This window comes from Marmota monax, unplaced genomic scaffold (assembly GCF_021218885.2).
Source record: "Marmota monax isolate L192 unplaced genomic scaffold, Marmota_monax_Labrador192_F-V1.1 WCK01_AAM20220418_F8-fsc00149, whole genome shotgun sequence".
In the NCBI taxonomy this organism is placed as follows: Eukaryota; Metazoa; Chordata; class Mammalia; order Rodentia; family Sciuridae; genus Marmota; species Marmota monax.
In genome coordinates, this window is record NW_026693170.1 from 1526968 (window position 1) to 1551952 (window position 24985).

The window sequence follows — 24985 nt, forward strand, 5'->3', positions numbered from 1 at the left end:
CATCCCTCTCGCCTCTTCCCTGTCTCCATGACAACCAGCTCCTCAGCTCCCTCCAGGAAGATAGAGGGGGAGGATCCAGACTGCAGTGGACCACAACCCCCTCCCATCCCCCTTGGCTCCAGGGACAATGGGGGGGAGGGGACAGATGGGCGGTCACCCCATCCACCCCAGGCCATCTGCTCCCCCCCCCATTCTGGGGACCTGAGAGTGTAGCAAGGGAGGGGCAGGTGGGATGGAGCAGATCCCAGAGCCACAGACCCCCACAGCTGCCACAATTATTCTCACCCAGGCCCCCTCTGAGCCTAACCTTGCCTCTGGCCAAACTAGGAGGGAAGGAATCCTTGGAGACCAGGAATCTAGGAGAAGATAATTCATGTATCAGAGAACACAGACTACTATCAATGATCTCATTCCAAAGAAGAACCCGCTCCTTCCCATGACTTCAGGCTGCAAACTTAAGCTTGTCCTCTGTTCAAAATTCCAGTTTTCCCTCTGTCTAGCTGTGTGCCTCTGAACAAGTCACACTCCACGTCCCGAGACCTCCACTTTGTCATCTGAAAAATCAGAATTTCTCACTGACCTGAATGGTAATACTCTTCAAGGGCCCAAACTGGGTTTTGTGCCCTGTTGGGTCCTGGAGTCTCAGTCCTTAGCAGCTGGCTCACAAGCACTGCCGATGGAAGTTGTGTACCAGCCTCAGGGCTACATGTTTTAACTCGGGCACTTACTGAATTCAGTTCCCTGGGTCTATGTAGCAACCTCGTGTTGATTCTTCATGGGATAGACGAGAGGTTTGAAAGGGAAATCCCATGATGTCGGGGTTAGGAGACATTAAAAAATTAAATGTATTTTGACCAAGTGAGGTCAAGTCCCTTGGATTCAGTTTCCTCATCTGTAAAATGGGAGTTATAAAAGTCCTTCACAATATTGTTTGCTCTGGGATTAAATGCGATAAAGTCTGTGAAGTGCTTACTTAGAATCAGTCCTGGCACTTAATACGTGCTCAAGAAATGCTCATTAAAGGTGAGGGTGGAGAAGGCGTGGAGGAGCCCAGAGTCCTTATTATATCCTGGGGGGAAATCGGGTCCCTCGCTCCCCCGCTGTGATGGGCGTGGCTAACCCAGAGGGACGTGGCCCAGGCTTCAAGGGTGGACCAATGGGGGTGCCGAAGGGCGTGGCCCTGACCGGCATGGGCGTGACCTTGCGCGGGTGGGAGGGGCCAGGCCGCTGTGGGAGCCTCCGGGAAGAAGATGCTCGGGCCAGCAGCCACCGCCAGCCCAGTCGCCGCTGCCACCCGCACCCGCCGCCCCCCGGGCCCCCACTAGCGGCCGCCTCCGCTTCCCACCTCCGGCCCCCCGCCCCGAGCAGGGCCTGGGGGGCTCGGCCCTCCGCCCCGGGTAGCAAAGAAGGGGGGATCCTGTCCCCCCAGTGGCGCGGCCAGTTCCCGGCCTCCGTGATCTTGAGAGAGACCCCACCCCTCAGTTCTCTCCGGGCTCTGTCGGAGACCCCCTCTGCCCTCCCATCCCGCTCACATCCGCTCTCCAAGCTCTGTCACCCCCCAGAACCAGCTCCCTCCCTCCTTCCCTCTCCGGGGTTCCCCCTCCCCCATCCCTCCGCCGCCCCCTCCCCCTCCCACATCCCCTTCCCTCCCCCTCCCCCGTCCCCCGTCCCCCGCCCCCCCACCATGAGGATGATGGCCGCCGGCGCGGTGCACGGCCTCTTCACGGCCTCCGCGGCCCCGCAGCCGCCGCCGCCCCCGCCGCCGCCGCCGCCGCAACCCCAGCCTCCCCAGCAGCCGTCGCCGCCGCCACAGCAGCCGCCGCCGCCGCCGCCGCAGCCGCCGCAGCAGCAGCAGCCGCCGCCCCAGGCCCCCCCCATGGAGCCCGAGGCCCCGGATTCCCGCAAGAGGCCCCTCGAAACGCCCCCCGAGGTGGTCTGCACCAAGCGCAGCAACACGGGAGGTGAGGAAGGGCTGCGCTCGGCGGGGCGCGGGCGGGGGCCTCGCCTTTCTCGGCCTCCCCCTCCCCTGGCAGGTGCACGGGCTCTGGGGAGGGAGGGGCGCCCCTCCCGTGGCGGGGGCAGGGGGAGCTGGGGAGGAGGCCGGACCCCCTCCTCCTCTCGCCGCGGCCGGGCAGGGAGCTTTGTCTTCGATGAGAGGGGTTGGGGGGAGGGGGTGGCGAGTGTCCTTGGGGGGGCGCGGAGGATGGGGGGCATGGGTTCCTCTGGGAGGGTGTCTGCGTGTCCTTGAGGGGTGTGTGATGTGACCCTTTCAGGGCAGGGGTGTTCCCCGGCTTGCGTGTCTTGGCTGGGGGAGGGGAAGGAGTAAAGGAGGCCTACGGACCGGAGCTTCCCAGCCTCGCTCTCTGGGGATGTCCTGAGCAAGGGTTGTCCCGAAGGAAGGGATGTGTGGGCCACAGTGGGGATTGTGCGTGGGGACAGGCGAGGTGGGTGTGTTGGGTGACATAGAGGAAAGGGCGGGTGTATAAAGCTGGGTGGGAGAATGTGAGTCTAGGACAGGTGTGTGTGTGTGTGGGGGTCTGTGTGGGCCCTGCAAGGCCTGGATATGTGACATTAGGGATCATGACAGGATAGAAGGGGTGTGTGTGTGTGTAAGAAACAGGACTAAATAAGAAGGACTGGGCTCCACGGTTGAGACCCTCAAGGAGCACATGTGACAGTGGACAGTGCATGCTTGTCACCCCAGAGGGGCTGTGGTGGACCGTGACACATGAGTGAGAGGGTGTGTGTGACATGCAAGGGGGTGTGTGGGGGACATGAAATGGGATGGCCCTGGGCATGAGCCAGGAGAGGCTGCGTGGATCAAGGAATGGGTTTCTGTGTGTGTGATACAAGCATGCACGGGGCGGGTGGGACCAGAAGCTGGTGAGGGGATGTGACAAGAAAAGGGTGTGGGTGTGACTCCAGAGAGGCTGTGGCTGGGTCTGACACATGGAGGTGTGCAACAGTGACATCAGAGGGGGTGTGTGCGACAGGGGAAGGTGGGTGTATGAGAAGGGAGGGGCTGGGCTTGTGGGTGAAACGCACGAGGGTGTGTAAGGAGGAAAGGGGAGGACTGTCCCCCAGGAACCAGGACCAGGGGAGGTGTGTATAACACCCTGGGGGCAAGGTGTGTGAATGTGCAACAAGGGAAGGGTGTGTGTGAAAAGGCTGGTGTATGACACCAGAGATGTGGAGTGATTCTGTGTGTGTGACAAGGGACAGCATGTGTATGCGTGTGTGTGTAAGGTAAAAAGGTTTGATGACACAGAGGTGTGTCTGTGACACAAGAAGGGCCCTTTCTGTGTGTGACCGTGTAAATGTGTGGTGGACCAGAGAAGCCAAGCTGGGGACCAAGCGCTTGCCTTGCTGGTGGGGGTGCAGGGCTTTCGGGGTTCTCAGCCCAGCACTCCAGCTCCCTGGAAGGAGGGAGACCCCTGAGCAGACAAGCCCCACCCCGCGGTCACCTTGGCCAAAATCTCCACTTCCTCTGGCCTTTTCCTCCGGATGGGAAAGGGATGGCCTCCGGCAGAGTGCACCCTTCCCTTTGCCTGGCTCCGGGTGGGTGGGGCGAGGGCCTCCCACCTCCTTCCCTAGATGAATACCAGCCGGTCCATCCAGGTAGGGCAGGATCAGGGACCCCCTGGATGCCTGGGAGGGTGTCCAGCAGAAATTGGAGGAAAGGGAAGTTGGGGGAAGGGTAGGAGGGAGTTTCCTGTCCTTCTTCCTGCACCCCCACCCCCAGCACACACATGAATGTGTCCCCGCCAACTTCCTTCCCTTCTTCCTGCCCCACTGCCATTCCCAGTCCCGGAGAGGATCAGGGACCTCCTAGGTCCCTGAGCCAGCCTGGCTGACCAGCTCTCTTCCTTGGGGTGGGGGCTTCCACCATTGTCTTAAAGGGGCTGAGATGCTCCAAATCTGATGGCTCACGGCAGACTGTAACAATGCTGCTGCTAAAGACTGTCACCTTCACCTGCATGGCCCCTACTGTGAGGCAGGCTCTGAGACACGGTGAACTTCTCAACAGAACCCTTGGGAGCTGGGAATGTGGCTCAGTGGTAGAGGCTAGGCTGTGCTAGGCCCCGGGTTCAACCCACAGCACTGAAAAAACAAACAACAAACAAAAGAACCCTCTGGAGACATGCTTTGAACTGCTTTTTCACAGATGAGGAAACTGAGGTTCAGCAAAATGCAACCACTTGCCCGAGGTCACACAGCTCCTAAGCCCTGGGATGCTGGTTCCAGGGCACACGTACTTGCCCGCTGGGCTGGCCTGCCTGTCTTGCCCGTGGTGAAACTAGGATGAGCCTATAGGGACCATCTCTTCCAGGTGTCCTCCAGTTCCCTCTCCAGGGCACCCTTGGGGAAACTGAGGCCAGGAGATGAAAAGGGATGGAAATACTCAAGAGCAGGGCAAGCGAGGGTCTAGGGCTTTGACCTCAAAACCAAAGACTCCTTTCAATAATGGACCTTCATAACAGGGAGGCTGGGTCAACCCGTCCTCTTTTCCAAGGTTCAGTGTCCCCATCTGCCAAATGGGGATCTCACAGTAACCCTAGTGATGATGTAGTAATAGTTATCAATATTCTTGTTTAATGCTTTACATGGAATTTCATTTAATTCTCCCAGTGCTTTATAATGTGCTGATGATGATGTTGATAATAATAATAATAATAAATTACAACAATGGCTAAATTATAGTAATGCTGTTAAAATGTGCCAGGAAGTATTATGGAATGTGCTTAACACAGATCATTTAATCCTTACAGCAATTCTATTCTATTACCCATATTACAGATGAAAAACTGAGGCCCAGAAAGGTCAAGTTCCTTGCCCATGTCTGTCGATAAGAAGCAGAGCTGTGATTTGAATTCAGCAGGCCGGCTCCGTGGTGTGGTTACACACTATAGCGAACCGTGTGTTCAGATAGGGAAACTGAGGCTCACGATGGTGAGGAGCTTTTCTAGGGTGTCACAGCAAGTAGTGGCAGACTGGATAGAGCCAGCTCTTGCCCTCACTACCAGCCTGTCCCTCCTGCTTGTTCCTGAGAGCGGATGCGAGGAACAGAGGAGATGGTGACTATTCTGACTTCCTAGCACTAGTCTGGTTGACAGACACTGTTGGGAAGAAGGGGGAGGCATCAGGGCAAGAGGGCTTGGCCAAGAGGTTGAGTGGAAACCTGGCCTGGCCGGGGAGTCATCTGAGAAATAAAGGACCCCTGTCTGGTGGGACAATAATAAAGAGTGTCCCCAAAGTACATATCATAACTCCTAAACTGCAACTACAGTTGTCCCCATGACCTGACTATATTCCAACCTCTTTTGCTCCCTTGGCCACCAAAATACAGAAGGAAAAAAAAATACTCATTTCTTTTACTCCAGACACAGCCTACAGCAGCCAGGTCCTACCTTTCATACTCTTTAACACAAAGACAGTGTCACCAGGGCAGGGCCCTCGAATGAGCCCTTTCAGTGTTCAACTCTGTGGCTGTCAGGTGCTTGGCAAGGGACCCTCAGGCAAGTTATTTTGTGGTTCTGAGCCTCGGTTTCCCTGTGGGGAAGATGGGGACAGGAAGATTGACCTCTCTGGTGGTTGAGTGTGTTCAGTGAGATAGTGTACATCCAGGGCAGGGCACGCAGCCTGGTAGTTGTTCCGGATACAATAGTCATCTTCGTTGTTGCCATCAGTGCCACCAAGGATGGGATAATATTCTTTTTTTTTTCTGCCATTGATTAGAGATTCACCCCAAGGAAATCGCACCCCTGCACCCTCCTCTCTGTCGGTGACAGCCGCAGCTCCAGCCACCGTCCCACCTTTCTGCTCCCCATCCCTACAGAAGCGCGGTCCAGTTGTTCTGCATTTTGCACACAGACAAGCACATCAGCCTTTACAGAGAGACTCTCCACTCCCGCACCACACCCTTGCCATCTCTGTCTTTCACCAGTGACATCCCCACATGCTCCCAATGACAACGCCAGCCTCACATCCCAGCCTCTTCCTAACAGTAGAACAGGCCAACTCTCCCATTCCCAGCCCTCAAGCAACAGCGGGCACCTAAAACAGCACTCCAACTTTGGTTCCCTCCAGATGTATTGCCACCAGAAACAACTCCTTCACGACACTCAGGTCTTGGGCTCCACTTTTGTCCTTAGTGATCTCCACACAGATCCAAGTCCCCCACAGGGTCAACTCTATGACATCCACACTGAGACACCCCAAATCTCTTGGGTGGAAAGACATTATTTGCTGGTGGAGAGGAGTACTGGTGGGTTTTTTGGAGGCCTCCAGAAGCATCCCAAAGGGATGTAGTCACACAGGGGAGGAGGAGGCCAGAGAATCAGTGACTTGAAGGGGAAAGACGGCCCAGCCTCCTTCCAAGGTAAAAGTGCTCCAGATTGCGGAGAAAGGGAGACAGGCCCATCTGGGCAGATGCAGTTGTCATCTTCAGGTTGCCAGTCACTGTCAGGGGGTCAAAGGAGCTGTCTGGACCCCAAGAGGGAAGCTAAGAGAGGGCTGGGAGTGGGTGGGGTGGAGTTCTGGCAACTAGATTCTGCCTCTGCAGAAGGAAGAACTTTCTCACAGGCGGAGAAAGTTCAGACTCGGTTGTTGCAACAGGATAGGAGCCAGTGACGTCTGGGGACTCCGAGTTCAGCTGAGGTCATGTCTCTGCCCTTGCTACAAGGAAGGCTGGGAAATAGAGGCTTGGCCTCTCCCCAGCAGAGGTGGGATGCACATGCGGGAAACACCCCCAAACAGGAAGGATGTACGGAAGATTCTAAAAAGGACCAGAAGTAGACTGATGTCCACTGTGGGGACTCTGGGACTTGGAGTTCTGAGTTTCTGCAGGCAGAAGGTCTCAGCTCATCCCTCTCCATAGCAGACTGGCATGAGAAAGAAAGGACCCAGAAAGGTGTCTAGGAAGGAGAGTAGGGACAGGATGTCCATTTTATCTGCTAGAGGACATTTCTCCTCCAAGAAGCAGGTGAAGCCTGGGGCAGCCCCCTAGGGGGATCGGTGATAAAAGAAGTGGGGTATCCCCTCTTCCTCTACCTCTCAACAAAAGCCCCAAGCCTTCCAGTAGTTTCCCCATTGATAGGTCACGCTGCACTGAACACTGTGATAATATTTTGCTTGTGTTCATGAAGTGGATAATAATAATAATGATAATAATGATATCTGACATTTCCCAAGCCTCTGTGTGCCCCGGATCATCCTGAGTACTTTCCATTTCATAGCTTGGTGAATCACCATGGCCCTGAGCAGTGATCACGTTCTCCATTTTATGGATGGGGAAACTGAGGCCCAAAGAGGTGAGGAAACTTGCCGGCAGCCACACAGCCATCAGTGACAAAATCCACAGTTGGTCTAGGGGAATGTCTGCCATTTCATATGGACATTCTCAGACAAAACTCAGGGAAAATGAGAGAGGAAGCGGAGAATGGGGAGAGGGAGTCCCAGTTCTCTTCAGAGCAGATGAATGCCTTTCACCCTCAAGGAGAAGTGGGGGGGAAGGAAGGGGAGAGAACGTGAAGGGGTCCCAAGTATTGCTGAGAACTCCCTCCCCATCTTTCTGAGCCTCCTGTGACAGGTGTAGGGGTGGGGAAGAGGGGACACCTCTGTGAGCCCTGGGGAGAAAGTGATGGGGGGGTCAGGATGATGGATGGGGAGGCACCCTGGGGGTAGATCTCCTAATGGGCTTAACTTTCTGATGAGGCAGTTTTCAAAGAGGATTGCCCTGGGCTCAGGGAAACCCCTTTATTCTGGACCCCTCCCTACCCTGCAGGTCCACATCCAGCCCCACTCCCCACAGCCCCATCCTGACCAGTCAGGGAACCCCGACCTTCACTCTTAAGGGAACAGGCGCCAGCTTCCACCCTTGGCCCTTCTTTAGAGTTCTCCTCCTCCTCCTCCTCTTTTCCTCTTCGTCTTCCTCTTTCTGGGGATGGAACTCAGGTAGGCTAGGTCTCTGCCACGGAGCCAGACCCCAGGCCCTATGTTGGGATTTCATGTGAACCACTGAAAATGGGCTTTTTCTGCTTAAAAGAAAAAGTTGTTTTTTGTTTTTTTTTTTTAGGGAATTGTTTGAGGCCTTAAGTTTTAAAAAGCAGAGTGTCCTGACCCCCTTCCTTTTCCCAGTGTTCATTTGAGCTCTATCCATGTGGTCCACTGTGGACCTCTGTGATAAGTTGCTCAGAAGACATAAAACAGGGGTCTTTCTCATTCTCAAGGTTCAAGGAAATCTTCCAAGAAGCAATATTTGAGTGGAGTCCTAAAGGACAAAAGGGAGATGGGAATGCTGGGAGAGAAAGTGCAAAGGCCCTGGGGTGGGAGGGAGCAGTGAACATTTGAGAAACAAAAAGGACAGTGAGTCTGGTTCCTGTAGAGGGAGATGAGGAAATGAAGTGGGAAAAGTGGGAGGAGCCAAAATATAGTGTCTTCTACTGAGAGGGCTCCAGAATTTCTACCCTGGGAGCACAAGGGGCAACAGTTTGGTTAGATGGTAAGAGAGGTTAGGACTCGCTTGGAGGCTGCATTTAAAAAAGTGCGGTAGGTGTAGCCAGTTGGTCTATAAGAAAGAAAGACCAAAGCCCCAACCACTGGCACCACTTCTAGATCTTTCAGGCTGACATGGAACTGTGGGTCTTTAGCTACCACCAGGGGAGGGTGTGAGGCAAGGGTGAGCCACAGCAGAACCGAATTGGATTGGAAACCACCTGGCAACTGTCTCGGTACCCTGGGGCTGGTGCCCTCACTTCTCTGTGCCCCTCTGTGCCTCGGTTTCCTCTTGTGTAGAAATGGAGCTCATTCTTTGCTTCTCACGGGGGGGGGGGGCCGTGAGGGAGCCATCAGAGCAGCCTTGCTGAGCACTGGTCAAAAGTAAGGGTTTGGAACATCTCCAGGGCTGGGCCTCTCCACCTCCCACCCCAGCAGTGAGACCACTGTCACCTCCCATCTGGACCATGGCTGTCACCTCCTCTCGGGACATGCAGCTCTTGCTCTTGCTTCTCACATCCCTCCAAGGCCCCCATCTCACTTGGAGTAAGAGCCCCAGATGCGGTCCAGAGCTTCAACCCCCCCTAGCAGCCCCCTGCTCTCGCTCCTCCCATGAACCCATCTGCCCCCCAGCCAGACTCAGCCCTCCTTGCTCCTTTCCAACATCCACACACTGTGCCACCCCAGGGCCTTTGCAACTTGCTCACCTGCCACATAGCCACATGGTCCTGTCCCTTCCTCTAGAGCCTGATGGTTCCCAACACAGACTCCAGGGCCAGGTTGAGTCCAGACCTGAGCCCCGCCCCCTCCTCTCTCTGAGCTTCAGCAACATCTTCACCTTTGTTTCCTCATCTGTAGAATGGATCTCTAAATAACGCTTCCCCCATAAAACCAGGGTAAAAATCAGAAGGACTGGTATTTGTAAGGGACTTGGAACAGAGCCTAGTGTGTCGCAGGTGCTGTGGCAGCGAGTGATGGATAAGGAGTGGCACGCTCCTGGGAAGGGCTTTCCTGGCCTCCGTATCTGACATCACAGCCGCTACACCCTCCCGTCCCCTTTCCCTGCCTCTTGGACTCTCAGTACTTACAACCATGTGACATGAAATAGAGTCTGTCTCCCCCTCCTGAAGAGTGTAGCTCTGTGTGCTCTCGGCTGAATCACTGAAATTCTTCCAGCCTTATGTGCCCGCAAAATCAGGGGCTGTTTCCCCAAACTGGTGCCAAGCACAGAGTAGCCAGAGCTTAGGCTCGATTTCTTGAATAAATGAATGAATGAATGGATGGGTGAATGGAGCTCGGGCTGGGTGTTCTCTTCTTCCCCGCTCCTTTCATGGTATTGCTCCTGTGTCACTGTGATTTCCCCAGCCACCCATGCTGGGGCCTCCCGGGAATGACTCCCCTCTACCCTGTGTGCTCCTGCAGAGGAAGGTGAATACTTCCTGAAGGTGCTCATCCCCAGCTACGCAGCTGGCTCCATCATCGGCAAGGGCGGGCAGACCATCGTGCAGCTGCAGAAGGAGACGGGAGCCACCATCAAACTGTCCAAGTCCAAAGACTTCTACCCTGGTGAGCCCTGGCCCGGTCTCTGCCCTGGGCCTCCCTCTCTTCCTCCTTCCCTTCCACCTGGGCCCTGGATGAGGAAGAAGGGCTCCCCTAGGGGCTGGGAGAGTGATGGGGGGCCTCCCCTTCCTCCCCCTAAGGGAGCAGAGCTGCCCCCAGCCCAAGCAGCCTGGCCTGAGCAGATGGGGGTGGGGGCAGGGCCAGACAATAGGCCTGCTGCATATTCATGGACTCATTTGCATGATGTGCTGGCAGATGTGTCCCTTCCCACACACCTGCCCCCTCGGGTCAGTTGGAGGAGCTAGGGTGGGGAGGGAGGCAGGTGCCAGGGTGTCCCTCCGGGCTCGGGGCCAGGCGTCCGTGTTACTGTACCCCCACTCTTTCCCTTTGGATTTGTCACCCCATCTTGCCCATCTCCATCTCACGACTCTCCCCTCCATGGCTCCTGATGTGCCCCTTCCTCCTACTGTTCCAGCTTCTCTCCTTCCCCTCCGCCCCTCTCTGCCTCCTCCTGCCCCTCCGTGTGCCTCTCTGTCTCTCTGTCCCCTCTCCTGTCCTCTGAGGCTGCATCCCTTCTGCCTGCCCCTTTCCCTCTCCCACCTCCCCCTTTTCCTTTCCCTCCACCCCTCAGGGTCGCCCCCTTTCTTCCTCCCTTCTCTGAACTCTGCATTCATCCACTCGGCGACGCTTAGCAACACCTGCCATGGGGTCCTCTCTGCCCGTCCCCTCGTCCCCTCGCTGGCTTCTGCTCCCTCTTGCCACCTCTCCCTTTATGTTTCTTTCTCCTGAGTCTCAGCTCCTACACTCTGTTCTCTCCTCCCTCCCACCCAGCCCCTTCTCTACTCCACTCTGTCTCCATCTCAGTGTCCACAACCCTTCGTTTTTAAAGGTTCCTCTGCTTTCTCTAACCCCCCTCAGTATTTCTCCATATCTCCCTCCCAAGGCCAGTGTCTGAGCTTCAATATCTAGGAATCCAGGGAAGGCCCCCAAATTATATCTGTGGTCCAGCGCTGGTTCTGGTTCATTCTTAATCCCCTTGGAGTTTTTTAGGTCAAACACCAGAGATGGAACGCAGGGTTAGGATACATTCATTTCTCTCTCTCTCTCTCTCTCTCTCTCTCCTCACCCCCACTCTCTCCTGCTCTCCCTCTCTTTCTCCTGCCCCCCCTCTTTCTCCTGCCCCTCCCTGCATCCCTCCCTCCCATGTCACTAAGCACCTTTGGCAAAGAGTTTAGAGAAAAATCTAGTGGCCCAGGCACAGCATCCCGTTTTCTCTTCCGCCCTGGCCCAGTTTCCCTGCGCCTCTCTAGCCCACAAGATGTCGATAAGACTTCTGCTTAGGATAGTCATCCGAGGACACTTGGTTCCTGGCCCTGGATTGCATTCTGTGCCACGATGTCATCCACTCCTAGCTCAATGATCTGCCCCACAAGCCAGGCTGCTAAGAAACCCAGAAAATGGGACAGGCCTTGGTTCTCTGAGACCAGACACTACACAGATGGCAACATGAACCAGGTCTCTCCCCAGCCCCTGGACAAGCAGCCGGTCCCCACTCCTGAGCTGGAACATCCAAAACACACAGCCTGTGCCAGCTCCTGCCTCGGAGATGCAGGGCACGGCTCCCTACAGTCTCAAGCATTTTCCAGGGTCCACAGGAACACAGGAAGTGCAAATGCTACTGCATGAGACAAAGAGCATATTTCCCTCCATTCCTGGGTGACATCCTTTCATTGGTTCATTCAGCAAACATCCTCTGAGCACCTTTCTATGCCAGCCCTGGGCTGGACAGAGATGGGGCACAGTGAGACTGAGGGTCCCAGCCTTTGTCTCTTGGACCTCATGCCTAGTCAGGAGACAAAGGCCACACGTGACAGCCCAGAGTGTCCAGGACTGGAATGGGGAAGCCCAGGGAGGTCGGGAAAGGAAGTCCAGACAAATAAGTGAGCTGTGAACTAGGGAAAGAGCAGAGAAGGACACTCCAGGAAGAAGAAGTCGCACGTTTAAAGGCCGAGAAGTCATTTGTTGCTCACTGTGGCTGAGGCCTAGAGAGCAAGTGACAAACGACAGTGGGAAAGCCGAGAGGGTCCTCTGGGCCTCACAGGTTCACACACACACCCACACACACACACACTCACCCCAAAACCCTGCGCTGTGTCTGGAAGAACACACAAAGGACATCCCCTTCTCGATAATGGATCCCAAAGCTCCAGGTTCAATCCTTCCCACTCTTGGAGAAACCAAGACCTAGAAATAAGCAAGTGTCTGCCCAAGGCCTCGCAGACTGCTCCCCAGCCAGACTTCCCAGATGAGAACAGCTTCTGAGCACCCGTCTGTAGCTCTGGATTAAGTTCCAGGGGAAAAGCATGACTCGCGCTGCTGATTGTCCTCACAGTTTTTATTAATTTATAACGTACTTGCGTCAAAGTACAAAGTCATAAGTGCCTCCTTAAATTCACACATATTCTTTCTTAACATTAAAAACAAAAACAAAACTACAGTCATTTATTGCCCCCAACCCATACACTTAGAGCTACTCATGAACCCCAAAATCAGCAGCGGGGAGCAGAGTGGTTAAGACTCTATAGACTCTAAAGCTAGATATCTGGGTTAAAAACCTAATTGTTCCGAGTGAACTTGGACAAGATCCAAACCCTTTCTGTGCCTCAGTGTCCTCAGCAGGAAATTGGGGGCAATAAAACTGCCCATCTTGTATTTTAAGTGGATAAATATATGCAAGGGCTTAAAATGGTACCTGGTGCTTAGCCTTATATAATCACCAGCTGTTACTATGAATGCTTTTTCAGAGTTTTACTGGGTCCCCTGAAAAACCCCTCAGACCCCAGGTTAAGGACTACAGGGGACAGGAGGTCACAGACTCATAGAATTGGAAGGAAGCCTGGCCACTGCAGCCAGGCTCTCCCTGGGGCCTCCTGGGGCTTCCCCCTCCCCTCTGTCCCCTGCTCCATCCCGGTTCCAGCCCAACCCACACCCTTTCCTATTTACACCCAGACCGAGGCAGCCTGCGCTGACTCACCCTGGCTCAGACCAAGCTATTGTTCTGGGGTGGAGGGAGCAAGGGTGAGGATTGTGCCCCAAAGCGGGTGGGGGCTTTCAGCCACACAAGTGACCCTCAGGCAGTGACACCCGGGCACATGGCAAGGTCAGCATGCCAGGCTGAGCAATAGCAAGCGAGAGGTCAGGGTCGCAGCACCAGCACCCTGCACAGAAGTGCTGGACAGACAGTGGCACTCGCTGCCAAGTGTCCCAGACACAGGCACACACAGAACCTGGCATACCTTCAAGACCTTTTCCAAATCCAGGGAAACCCAGTCCTTCAGACAGAGCCCACAACCCTGGGGAGATGGACACATCCTCCCTTCACCCATCAAACACCGGCCTCACTGTGATGGTCACATGCTCACACAGCCCGGTCACAGCCAGTCTTCTTTGTCCAGCTGTAATACACACTGGGACACACGCACGTCACAAGCACACCTGCCATCCCAACAGTCTCACCTGAGTCGGCCCCTCTCTGTCTTTCTGTCTCCCCATGATCACACACGCCAGTCAGAGGGTCATGTGCACAGAGACACAAACCACACACCAGTCATCCAGATAGTCTGTGAACACCGGAGGTGGGGACATGTTTCTCTTGCTCTTACAGATGCAGACACACCCACCACCAATGAAGGGCACACCCGTCAACAGCCTCAGTGCCGCTTTGTGACATTCTTTGTTTCTTTCTCTCACACACACTCAGCTCAGTCTTACAAATAGTGTACAGGTCACCACTCGACACCAAAATCTTTCCTACGCACAGGGGTGCACCCAGGCCTTGTTACCGGAAGGAGTCACTGTGTCGCATAGGCCGTTTCCATCGCAGCCACTCCTGTTCTTTCTCTTATACACACAAACACCGATTCAGGTGATCTAGCCTGTCCAGCCCAAGTACACAAAAGCACACACACCACCCACCCCAGGCAGCCTCACAGGTACACACACAGTCACAACGTCACCCAGAGTCTCTCTCCCCCACACATATACCCCAACACCACCCAGCTTCTTTTTCCTGTGCCCTACCCAGAACACACACACAGAAGTGAGGAGGGTGCCCAGGTCAGAACCGCAGCCCGAAACCTGGAGGGTATCCAGCAAACACAGCACCCTACTCCCCTTTCCCAGCCCCTCAGGCTCCATGGCTCCAAGAGTTGCCTTTGACCCATCAGGCTCTTCCCTATCCACACCCCTGCCCTCCCCCACCCCTCAGCCCTCCATCTGGTGGGTCCAGGCAGGCACTCAGGCCTCTCTTCTGCCTCCCCCATCCCCCAGCCCTTCCCCATCCTCTCCAAAAGCCCAGAGGCCTGCGCTGCAGGCTTTCAGGGGTTGCCATGGCAACGGGGCCTCGTCCCTCATCCCCCTGGGGGTGGGCTGAGGACCTGGCCAGCCAGACCGATAAGGGGGTTCCAGTTACTGTGGCAACCACTGCAGGCCTGAGTGCTCCGCTTCTAGAAGGAGGGGGCCAGTGAGTGAATGGTTGCCAAAGCAACCGGGGAGCCCGCAAGAACTGGGAAGAGGCAGCTGAGCCCTGTCTCCCCTTCCCAGGGCTGCTGTGGGCATCCTGGAGCACTTAAGCATCATTCTTCCATTCCCCGGAGTTGTTTTAGGGGAGGGAGATAAAGTGTAGATTATAAAACAAGGATTCCATTCATTTTCCCAGTTACCCATGTGGCCTGAGTACCCATTCCAGCTTGCCCAGATTCACTGTGTGGCCTAGAAACAGGTCCGCTCCCTGGACCTCAGTTTTCCCGTCCGTTAAGTGGGGCCTGTCTCTCAGGAATGTCCCCATTCCTGTCTGATGAGTGTGCCCTCTCTCTCCCTTGCTCAACAGGAACCACAGAGCGGGTATGCCTAGTACAGGGCACAGCAGAGGCCTTGAATGCTGTGCACAGCTTTATTGCCGAGAAGGTCCGAGAAATCCCTCAAGCGATGACCAAGCCTGAGGTGGTCAACATCCTTCAACCCCAAACCACGATGAACCCCGACAGAGCCAAGCAGGTCAGCTGGGGCAGAGTGGGCTGCTGTAAAGCTGGTGAGGTTCAGGAGGCAACATTCCTCCCAGATGCCTGCACGAGAGTTCGAACCATTGGGACAATTCCCATTTAAAAAAAAAAAAAAGTTTACCAAACACATGCCAGTGGTTCATATTATGAGGGAGTCAGCGCTACTAGTCTAGAAAGGAATTCAGACCACTTGGAGAGGGCTTGATGCTGAAGGAGTGAAGGCCTAGGGAGAATTTGGCGGGGACCCTCCCACTCATCCACCCTGCCTGAGATTCTCTAGATCCTCCTCTCCCACCTCATCCCATTGTCTCTCTGAGCAACCTGCCTCCGACTTCCTGTACTCACCGGAAGTGACCTCAGTGACAGCCCATTCCAAAAAAATTTAGAAATGGCCTCTTATTTTCCCTCCCTGATAATTACCATTATGGGGGCCGACTTGGTGCTTCGTTAGCGAGAGAGGGGGCGGGTCCCTGTCCTACTCAGCCCTCTCCAGGAAGGGCTGGGAGCGGGGAGGGCAACGCCCCTCCGTTGCCTCAGTTACCGGGCAGCGGTAGGGGCGTGGCAGGGAGCGGGCCAATCGCTTCCCGAGCCTCTTTGGTTGCCATGACGACGGTTCCCCTGGACAGGTGGGCTCCCAGTGAAGCCCTTAGTTGCGGTCCTGACTCGTAGTGGGCCAGGGGAGGAGGAGCACGGGGCTGGCTGCGCGCTCCCCGTTTTCTCTGCCCCGCTCACTCCCACGTACGTGCGCACCTAATGCGAAAGGAGAGAGGAGCCCTGCGCCGGCGGACAGGCGGCTGTCGGGAGTTCCTTCAAGTCCGCCTAGAAAGTAAAGACTGAGGCCAGGCAGCTGGGATTCTTGGGTCCTGGCATTACCTGAGGTGGGGGAGACCATGAACCTGAGTTCCAGCAAGTTCGTGGGGACATGGGGGACCGAGAACCTTGGAGGAGCGCTGCCGGGTAGATCGCTCCCCAAAAAGGACTGAGGGCTTGGGGCAGGGAACGCGGCCGCTGTCCTTGGTGCTGAAGCGGCTCTGCTCCTCACGCCTTGCCAGGCCTCTCCTGAATCCCTTCCCACCAGCAGAGCACAGCTTGCTACCCACAGCTTACACAGGCGAGAGGATTGCCTCTTTCCTCCGCCTCGATCGTGGCCACAAGGGACTCAGGGTTCATCGAGAGTTTGTGGATGTTGCAGGGAAAATGGGGTCAGCACCATCTGTGCCTCAGCCTTCTAGCGCCTCCCCCTAATCCACAGGAACTCACACAGCAGAGTCAAGAGGTTACAGAACCAGGATTTATCCTCTGCCTTGTTATTCAAGGGTTCCAAAGAATGAGAGAGAGAATGACTGAAGGCTCAGACTCTGGAGTTAGATGTCAAACTGAGTCCTACTCTTTCTTACTTCCTGACCTTGGGCAAGACTTGATTTCTCCATGCCTTGTTTTTCTCATTTGTAAAATGAGATTCATTATGGTGCCTACTTAAGGGTGGTGGTTACTGTTCATTGATGTTTGAAAAGTACTTGGCATGTATGCCTACAGCATAGAAAGTTCTCCCCCCCAAAAAAAAAAATCCTTAGCTGTTGTTATGCCTATGGGATTTTTTAGTCAGAAGATAATGTCTCCTCCTTTTCTGCTTTGGACCTGCTATGTTACTCAGGGCCCCCTGCCCTTCTGCAGGTCTCGGTTTCTCTTTCTTTACAGTGTAGCATCTGGGTCACACCAGGGATTATAAACTGAAATGCCTCCAAGAAAGGGAACATAAAAGATTAAGGACCATGGGCCCTCTGAAGAGGGAGCAGTCACTGCTCAATTCCACCCTGTCCATTCTTGTCCTTTGGGAATATGGACAGTGTTTCTATGTCCTCCAAACTTTTCAAAAGAAGCCACAAATCTCTAAAATCTACTGTTTTAAAAAGGTTGGCCCAATTTTTAAAACACTATGAAAGTCAAAGAAAATATGGCTATAGTCTGGCTGTGGCCTTAGGACCACCAGTTTACCACCTCTGGGCTGAACAAGTTGTTCTCAGCCCTGGCTAATATGGTAGCTTAGCATTCAGACTCCAAAGCCCCACCCCAGAACCGCTGGATCAGAATTTCTGGGAATGAGACCTGGGATCAGATCCTGACTCTACTACTCACTCCTGTGTCACCTTGCACAATTTACTTAACCTCTTTGTTACTCCATTTCCCAATCTAGAAAATGTGATAATAATAGAATTATAACAAACCTTATAGGTTCATTGTGCAATCTAAGTAAATTACTATTCAAAAAAGTTAGAAAAGTTCCTAGCAAATTCTAAGCCCTGTGTTTTCTGCTGCTGCTGTTAGTGTTTGTAATTTTCCTTGGAATTGCAGATCATCAGAGAAGATAGTCTCTGTGTTCCTCCTGCCTTTAAACCTCCTGAAGTTCTATGACTCTGTTATTTCAAGATTCTAGGCTTATATTCTAAGATTCTACCATTCTAGCATTCTGGGATTACAAGATTCTATGGTCTGTGCCTGCAGCTCTCTCTAAGATGCTATGATACTACAATTCAGGGTCTATCATAAAGGCATCTGCCACTTTCTCGGGGCTTCCCATTTGCCAGGCATTGAAAAGTCACTTTATAGTCCCTAATTAATTATACAGGGCAGCTGAGGTTATGCCACTGTTGGACATGAGGAAACTGAGGCACAGAAAGGTGAAAGTATTTGCCTAAGGTCACACAGTTAGAAGTACCAACTACAATTGGGACCTCGCTGTGTTGAGAAAATAGCAAAACAGTTAACATTGACTGAATGATTACCTTGGAGCAGGTCACCCATATCTCACTGAATGCCTGTCACAAATATGAATCAGGAATCATATGCCCATTTTACAGATGTAGAAAAGGAGAGAGTAGTAAAGGAACTTCACTAAACCATGCATACAAAACATCTATATTCATGTGATTTTTATTCAATTTCTTTTAAACTAATGCATAAAAACTTAAGAATTGTACATATTAATGGGATGCCATGTACATGTATACATTATATACTATTTATAGTCAGTTTAAACATATCTATCTCCTTAAACATCTTTTCCTATTCAAAGTCCTTTCTCCCAGCTTTTTAAAAATATTTCTTGGGCTGGGGATGTGGCTCAAGCGGTAGCACGCTTGCCTGGCATGCGTGCGGCCCGGGTTCGATCCTCAGCACCACATACAAACAAAGATGTTGTGTCCGCCAAAAAGTAAAAAAAATAAATAAATAAAAATAAAAATATTTCTTTAGTTGTAGGTGGACACACCGCCTTTATTTTATTTATTTATTTTAATGCTGTGCTGAGGATCAAACCCAGTGCCTTACACATGCTAGGCAAGCACTCTGTCACTAAGCTACAGCCCCAGCCCTCTCCCAGTTTTTTGAAATATACAGTACATAATTGTTATTCACCCATAAGATTGTCAGCCGTTTTACTGAGACATAATTCACATACCTACAACTCACCAATTTGATGGGTACAGCCCAATGGCTTTTGTTATAGTCACAGAGTTGTGGAGCCATTACCACAATTAATTTTAAAGCATTTTCCAAACCTCCAAAAGAAAAATTTTTGAGGAATCAAAACCAGAGTCTTGCATGTGCTAGGTGAATGCTCTACCACCAAATTGCCTCCCAAGCCAAAAAGAAACCTTCCTAAACTGTCACCCCTCAACCTCCCTGCTCTCCAGCTAACCCTTCTCTGTCCTCATGCCACCACTAATCTACTTTCTGTGTTTGTAGATTTGCCTATTCTGGACACATGTAAATGGCATCATAGACTATATGGTCAACCATCACTACCATCTAATTCCAGAATGTTTCCATCATCCCCAAAAGAAACCCTGTTCCTGTTAGCAATCACCCCCAGCCCCTCTCTCCCATCCCTTGGCAACCAAGAATCTACCTTTTGTCTCTGTGGGTTTGCAAAGTTCTGGACATTCTCGTGATTAGAATCCTATGTGGCCTTTTGTGACTAGCTCCTTTCACTTTGCATAAAGTTTTCTAGATTTATCCTGCTGCGGTATGTATTGTATCAGTACTTTATTTGAATTTATTGCCAAATAATATTCCATTGCATGCATATACCACACATTTTATCTATCCCATGAGACCTTTTTAAATACAGGAGAAATAAAACAAAGGTTATTTGTTATAAAATCAGATGAACTTTAATTTGTAAATATTCAACAGGGACTGCAGTAGAAGACATTATAAAATAGTCTCAGCTCACACCCAGACATAGCTGAGTGGTGCAGCTACTGAGGCAAAGTGACGTGGCATGGAGTCCTGGAGACTTAAATGACAACAGTGGCATTCCTACTGATGTCAGGGTTTTGTAACACAATGGCCGGCCACTGGAAAAGTTCAGAACAAAGCAATCTCCCCTTGATTTACTGACGATTTCCATAGCTCAAAAATACTTAGGATGTATCACGGAGTTCTGTTCAGGACCCAGAGATTTATAAACTCTGGCATTTCACCAGCATGAATGTGCAACAGGACCTAGGACAGTTCTCCCCTGTGGGAAAATGGCCTTCAGCTGTGGGCTGTAGACACTGAGGGCCCTGCCCATTCAATGTCCACATCTGCCCCCAGTCCTCACAAACCAAGACTGCCCCTCACAAATTGCCCAATCCTCCTCCATAACTGGCTTGGGGGTGGAAAGGGGAGGCAGGGGTGTGAGCTCTAGTAGTGGTTGTGGGGGGTGGAGAATCCACAAATCTAAGGGGACATGGGAAGGATTTTTGAGAAGGAGAAATCTGTAGGCAGAAATGCTCTTTGAGGTTGCTGGGGATGTAGCTGGGTGGTAGAACGCTTGCCCAGCATGCTGGAGGGCCTGGTTACTATCCCCAGCCAAAGAAAAAAAGAAAGGGAGGGAGGGAAGGAAGAAGAAAGCTGTGCTCTTGGAGATGTGAAAGGGATTCTGGGTTTTAAAATATCCCCACTGGAATCAAGGTTGACCAGATTTGCAGCTGCTGGGATATGCAGGCAGCTGATGGGTGAGCTGCCCTGCAGCTGAAAAAGGAGCCACTATCTTCAAATGAGAGGCCTGCTTTGGAACTCACTGCCTTCTCAGACCTAAGGCTTTATGTTACCTTAATTTTACAGATAAAACCACTGAGTTTGCAAGCTAGGGCTGCCATAATGAAATACCAAAGACTAGGCATGGTTTGTGTGTTTGTGTCCTGGTCTTCTTCTAAAGACACCAGTCAGTGAATGAGGGACCACCCTTACGATCTCGTTTAACTTCATTATCTCTTTAAAAACGCTGTCTCCAAAACAGTCACATTCTCAAGTACTGTGGGTTCCAATTTTGACATAAGAATTTGCAGGGGGAGGGGAAGACACAGTTCAGTCCAGAACAACAAAGAGGTTAAGTGAGGAGACTGTGTCATAGAGTGGAGAACACAGGAAGCTGGGAGGCTGGACCTCAGCTCCTTCACTATCTGGGTGACCTTGGGGCATGTCCCTTTACTTCTGAAGCTTCAAGTGACTCATCTGTAAATCGAGACTTGAAGCTTTTACTAGGCATCAATCAGAGTGCTCAACAACAGAAGGTGGAGTCCTGGTGCAAGCTGGTGCCCATCCTGGCAGGCCCCCCCACTGGTCAGCCATTAAGCTTTTAGGTACATAAATAGGGGAGGTACCTGGGGCCCCAGGCACAGGGTGGCCGAGGGGCTACTGAGAGAACCTGGAATACCAGTTATTCATTTACCAACCATTAGGAAATCTTTCAGTATTTTTAACAGCTAGTGGGCCCGTCTTGGTACCTATTAAGGGGGCTTGCTGGGTTTGGGTTAGGGAGAACCGAGGCTGATTACCAGCACCACAGCGGGGATAAAGGCAGGGGTGTGGGCTTGATCTTAGACACTAGAAAGGAATGCTAGGAAGGAGGAGACTCCTCGGTCTCCAGTGCCACCATGAAGACCCTCCCTCTTTTCCCGTCGCAGGCCAAGCTGATCGTCCCCAACAGCACTGCGGGCCTGATCATCGGCAAGGGGGGCGCCACGGTGAAAGCGGTCATGGAACAGTCGGGTGCGTGGGTGCAGCTGTCGCAGAAGCCCGAGGGCATCAACCTGCAGGAGCGCGTGGTGACGGTCAGCGGCGAACCCGAGCAGGTGCACAAGGCTGTGAGCGCCATCGTGCAGAAGGTACAGGAAGACCCCCAGAGCAGCAGCTGCCTCAACATCAGCTACGCCAATGTGGCTGGTCCCGTGGCCAACTCCAACCCCACCGGCTCGCCCTACGCCAGCCCGGCCGACGTGCTGCCGGCTGCGGCCGCCGCCTCCGCCGCCGCCGCCTCCGGCCTGCTGGGGCCCGCGGGGCTGGCGGGCGTGGGAGCCTTTCCCGCCGCGCTGCCCGCCTTCTCAGGCACCGACCTGCTGGCCATCAGCACGGCGCTTAACACGCTGGCCAGTTACGGCTACAACACCAACTCCCTGGGCCTGGGCCTCAACTCGGCCGCAGCCTCCGGCGTCCTGGCCGCAGTGGCCGCCGGTGCCAACCCTGCCGCCGCCGCCGCAGCCAACCTCCTGGCATCCTACGCGGGTGAGGCCGGGGCCGGGCCAGCCGGAGGGGCCGCCCCGCCGCCGCCGCCGCCACCCGGATCCCTGGGGTCCTTTGCATTGGCCGCGGCGGCCAATGGCTACCTCGGGGCCGGGGCAGGCGGTGGGGCCGGTGGAGGAGGTGGCCCGCTGGTGGCCGCGGCGGCCGCGGCAGGGGCGGCTGGGGGCTTCCTGACCGCAGAGAAGTTAGCCGCTGAGAGTGCCAAGGAGCTGGTGGAGATTGCGGTGCCTGAGAACCTGGTGGGAGCCATCCTGGGCAAGGGGGGCAAGACGTTGGTGGAGTACCAGGAGCTGACAGGCGCCCGCATCCAGATCTCCAAGAAGGGCGAGTTCCTGCCAGGCACGCGGAACCGGCGGGTCACCATCACGGGCAGCCCCGCGGCCACGCAAGCCGCTCAATACCTCATCAGCCAGCGGGTCACCTACGAGCAGGGGGTGAGGGCCTCAAACCCCCAGAAAGTGGGATGAGGCCTGTGGTGTGTGCGCCCACCCTTCTCCCTCCTCCACCTTCTCCTCCTTCCCTCCGCCTCCCCCAACTCCTGACCTCAGCTTGGTTAGTCCTGCTCCTCATGGGATGGGGCTGGGGTAGGCCTGACTGCACCCTCCCCTCTGGTAGTCATAGGCAGGATTGAGCGATGGCTGGGGAGGGGGCTCCTGAGCCCCCTCCCCAGCCCTGAGCTGACCCCTCCCCTCCCTGTGCTTGACTGGGCCTGACCCTCCTCTCCCAGGGCCCAGGTCTGTGTGATATCTGTATATATTGCATTTTGTTGATTTTAATAGAAAACAAAGCGTTATTTTCTCTTTCTTTCCCTCCTTTTTTTCTTTTTTCTCCCTTTTTCTTTTTTCTTTTCTTTTTATTTTATTTGTTTGGTAAGGATCCCCCCTTTATAACTTTTTGTTTCCATCTGGGAGGAGGGGAGGGTGCCTCTGGGTCACTTGGAATGAGGGGCCTCCCCAAAACACAACAGCCTGCCTCTCCACTTTCAGTTCTAGATCCCAGGGAAGTGATGGGAGTAGAGGTGGCCAAGGTGTCTGAGCCAAAGTGGGGCACTTGGCGCAGGGACCCCAGAGGTCCCAGAGTTCCTCAGCTACTGTGTCCCCACTGGAGTTGCCCCTTCTGGGTGGGATTTTTACCCTTTGGCTGTCAGGTTGACGGGGCTCAGGGATGGTGCTGGGGAAGGAGGTCAGCTCTGGGGTTCAGCTGGTCCTGTGAGCTTACGAGAGGCTGGAAAACCTTGCTGTGCCATCTTTGTGGCTTTTCCTTGAGTAATGGAAAGAAGGGTCCCTGTTGTATTGTTGCTGAGTCAAGTACTTTCTGGGCACTCCATATGATGTCACAGGAAGCAGTTCCCCAGAAGTCATTTCCTGTGATGATGAGAGACAAGTACTTATGAGGTCTCAATGAGCCCTTTCTTGAAGGTCACTTCAGTGATATCAGGGGGTATGGACTTCCTATGGAGTCTCAAGGTCACTTCCTGTGATGTCATTGGGATGCAGCATGTACTTCCTGTTTTGGACAATGGCTAGTCCCTGATGCTCCTTCTCCACCCACACTCCTCTTTGGTGGGTGTTGGACTGGGGGAATCTTCCTAGGAAGAGAATAAAGGGTGGGACTTGGATCCACTCTGGAGGATTCTAAGGAGTAAAAACAAAAAAGAATACTGTCAGGGTCATCTCCATCCAGACACCCCAAGGCTATGAATTCCCCTGGCAGGGAGAGGTGGGAGATGGACCTAGTGAAACTTATTGCTGAAGACCCCCATCCCACCCGTGCCCTCTCTGCGTGCCTGTATCTGTGTGGCTTTGTTTGGTTGACTCTGGTGAGCCATAAGTGCAGCTGCCCTGTCAGGCCAGCGTGTCCCTGTGTAGTTCGTGGAGCCACGGTAGGGTCTCTTGGGCCCCAAGGCTTCACGAGCTCAAGGCTTCACGAGCTCTGGTGGTTTGGACTGGCCTGGTGGCTCTCAGCCTGCTGGCATACTTTGATGATGTCTGATGGATCAGAATTTTTGGTGCACTCACCTTGAACACTGAGAAGCTAGAATATTCTAATGGAGCCAGGTAGCCCAGACAGTTGTTACAGGAGTGACTTGCTTAGCACGGTGGCTGCAGTCAGCTCTAAGGACCCGCCAATGGACTGAGAGTCAGGTCCTGACAACCATTTAGACTAGGTCAGCTGAGACCCAGCTCTACCCTCCTCCACCTGCCCCTCCTCCTTGGAGACCTCCGCCTCCTCCAATCCAAAACAGGGCCCTCTGTGCTCTGGTTCCATCATCAGCATCTCTGGGGGAGAGGCACCCCATGCCCACCCTCTCCCCCATCTGCCCCCCTCCTAGGTCTTCCAGACCCCTCTCCATGGCTTTGGGGGAATCTGGCCTCCTCATCTCTCTCCTTTAAAAAGGAGGGAAGAAAAGCCACAGAGACAATTCCTACCCCCTAAAGCCTGGGAGGCCCCTTTTCCTGCCCCCGCTAGAGAGCCACCCCCAAATCAAAATGTGAAAATCCCTAGAAAGCAATAGCCTTCGAGGTACCTTGCACTGAATTTCCCGCCCCAGCCCTTCCACCCAACAGGAGGCTGGAGCTTGGGCACTGGGGTGACTTTTTCCATGCCCTCGTCATCTCCAGGGTGAAGGGCAGACCCCATTTCCTCCACACCCTCCTCCCACCTCCTATAGCTGCTGCCCCCACCTCTAATCTCCAGACTGAGCCCCGATGGAGATCCGAGTGCCAAAACAATTCTTGATATAACTTTGTACATATCTTCTACAGTCGGGGGCTGCTGGGGCTGGAGGTGGGGGCCACTCGTGGGCCATGCTCCCCTCCACCTCTCAGAGACCTTACAGTATTTAACAGTATTTACCCGCACGTGGGTATTACAGTATCTAGCTGGAATATCCCCCTATGAGCCCCCAGGCCCCCATGAGCAGGCGAAGGAGCTAGGAGAGGTGAAGTAGGTCTGGGCATGGGGGGGGGGGGACAAAAGAGCTCATTTTCATATAATTTGCATCCTCAGCTTGGCTGCTCCTGCTTTCTATAACTCATTCGCTGGAGTCTGGGTCCCAATCAGCGGGATCCAGAACTCCTCTCACACAGACATGGCTCTGGAGGCTGGGCCTCCTGAAAAGTGTTCCCTTAGGTATCTGTGTGACAAGCGCCATCCCTATTCATATTTCTTGGGGACCCTCTACCCCACCAGCCAGGGCTATCTGAAACGTAGTTTGCTAGCTCGGTGAGCTAGTTCACTCACCATGTTGGTGAGTGGGGAGCCACGCATCTTTCCCCATTTTACCCTGGGAAATTCACTCC

At 53.6% G+C, this 24985-nt stretch overlaps 1 protein-coding gene across 1 annotated transcript; it reads left to right on the forward strand.

The window, feature by feature from the left end:
- Positions 1 to 1812: 1812 nt before the first annotated feature.
- Nova2 (NOVA alternative splicing regulator 2) lies at positions 1813 to 22476 on the forward strand. Its single transcript, XM_046455809.2, has 4 exons — positions 1813 to 1961; positions 9916 to 10059; positions 14942 to 15108; positions 21068 to 22476. Exons 1-4 carry the CDS (start codon positions 1877 to 1879, stop codon positions 22148 to 22150), a joined length of 1479 nt encoding a protein of 492 aa, XP_046311765.1. The 5' UTR covers positions 1813 to 1876; the 3' UTR covers positions 22151 to 22476.
- Positions 22477 to 24985: the final 2509 nt, after the last annotated feature.

Excerpts from the sequence above, each read along its gene's own strand:
- Nova2 (XM_046455809.2), top strand. The coding sequence starts at position 1,877 with ATGGAGCCCGAGGCCCCGGATTCCCGCAAGAGGCCCCTCGAAACGCCC. Across the intron at positions 1,962-9,915 it reads CAAGCGCAGCAACACGGGAG|AGGAAGGTGAATACTTCCTG; the intron begins GTGAGGAAGGGC and ends GTGCTCCTGCAG. Across the intron at positions 10,060-14,941 it reads GTCCAAAGACTTCTACCCTG|GAACCACAGAGCGGGTATGC; the intron begins GTGAGCCCTGGC and ends CTTGCTCAACAG.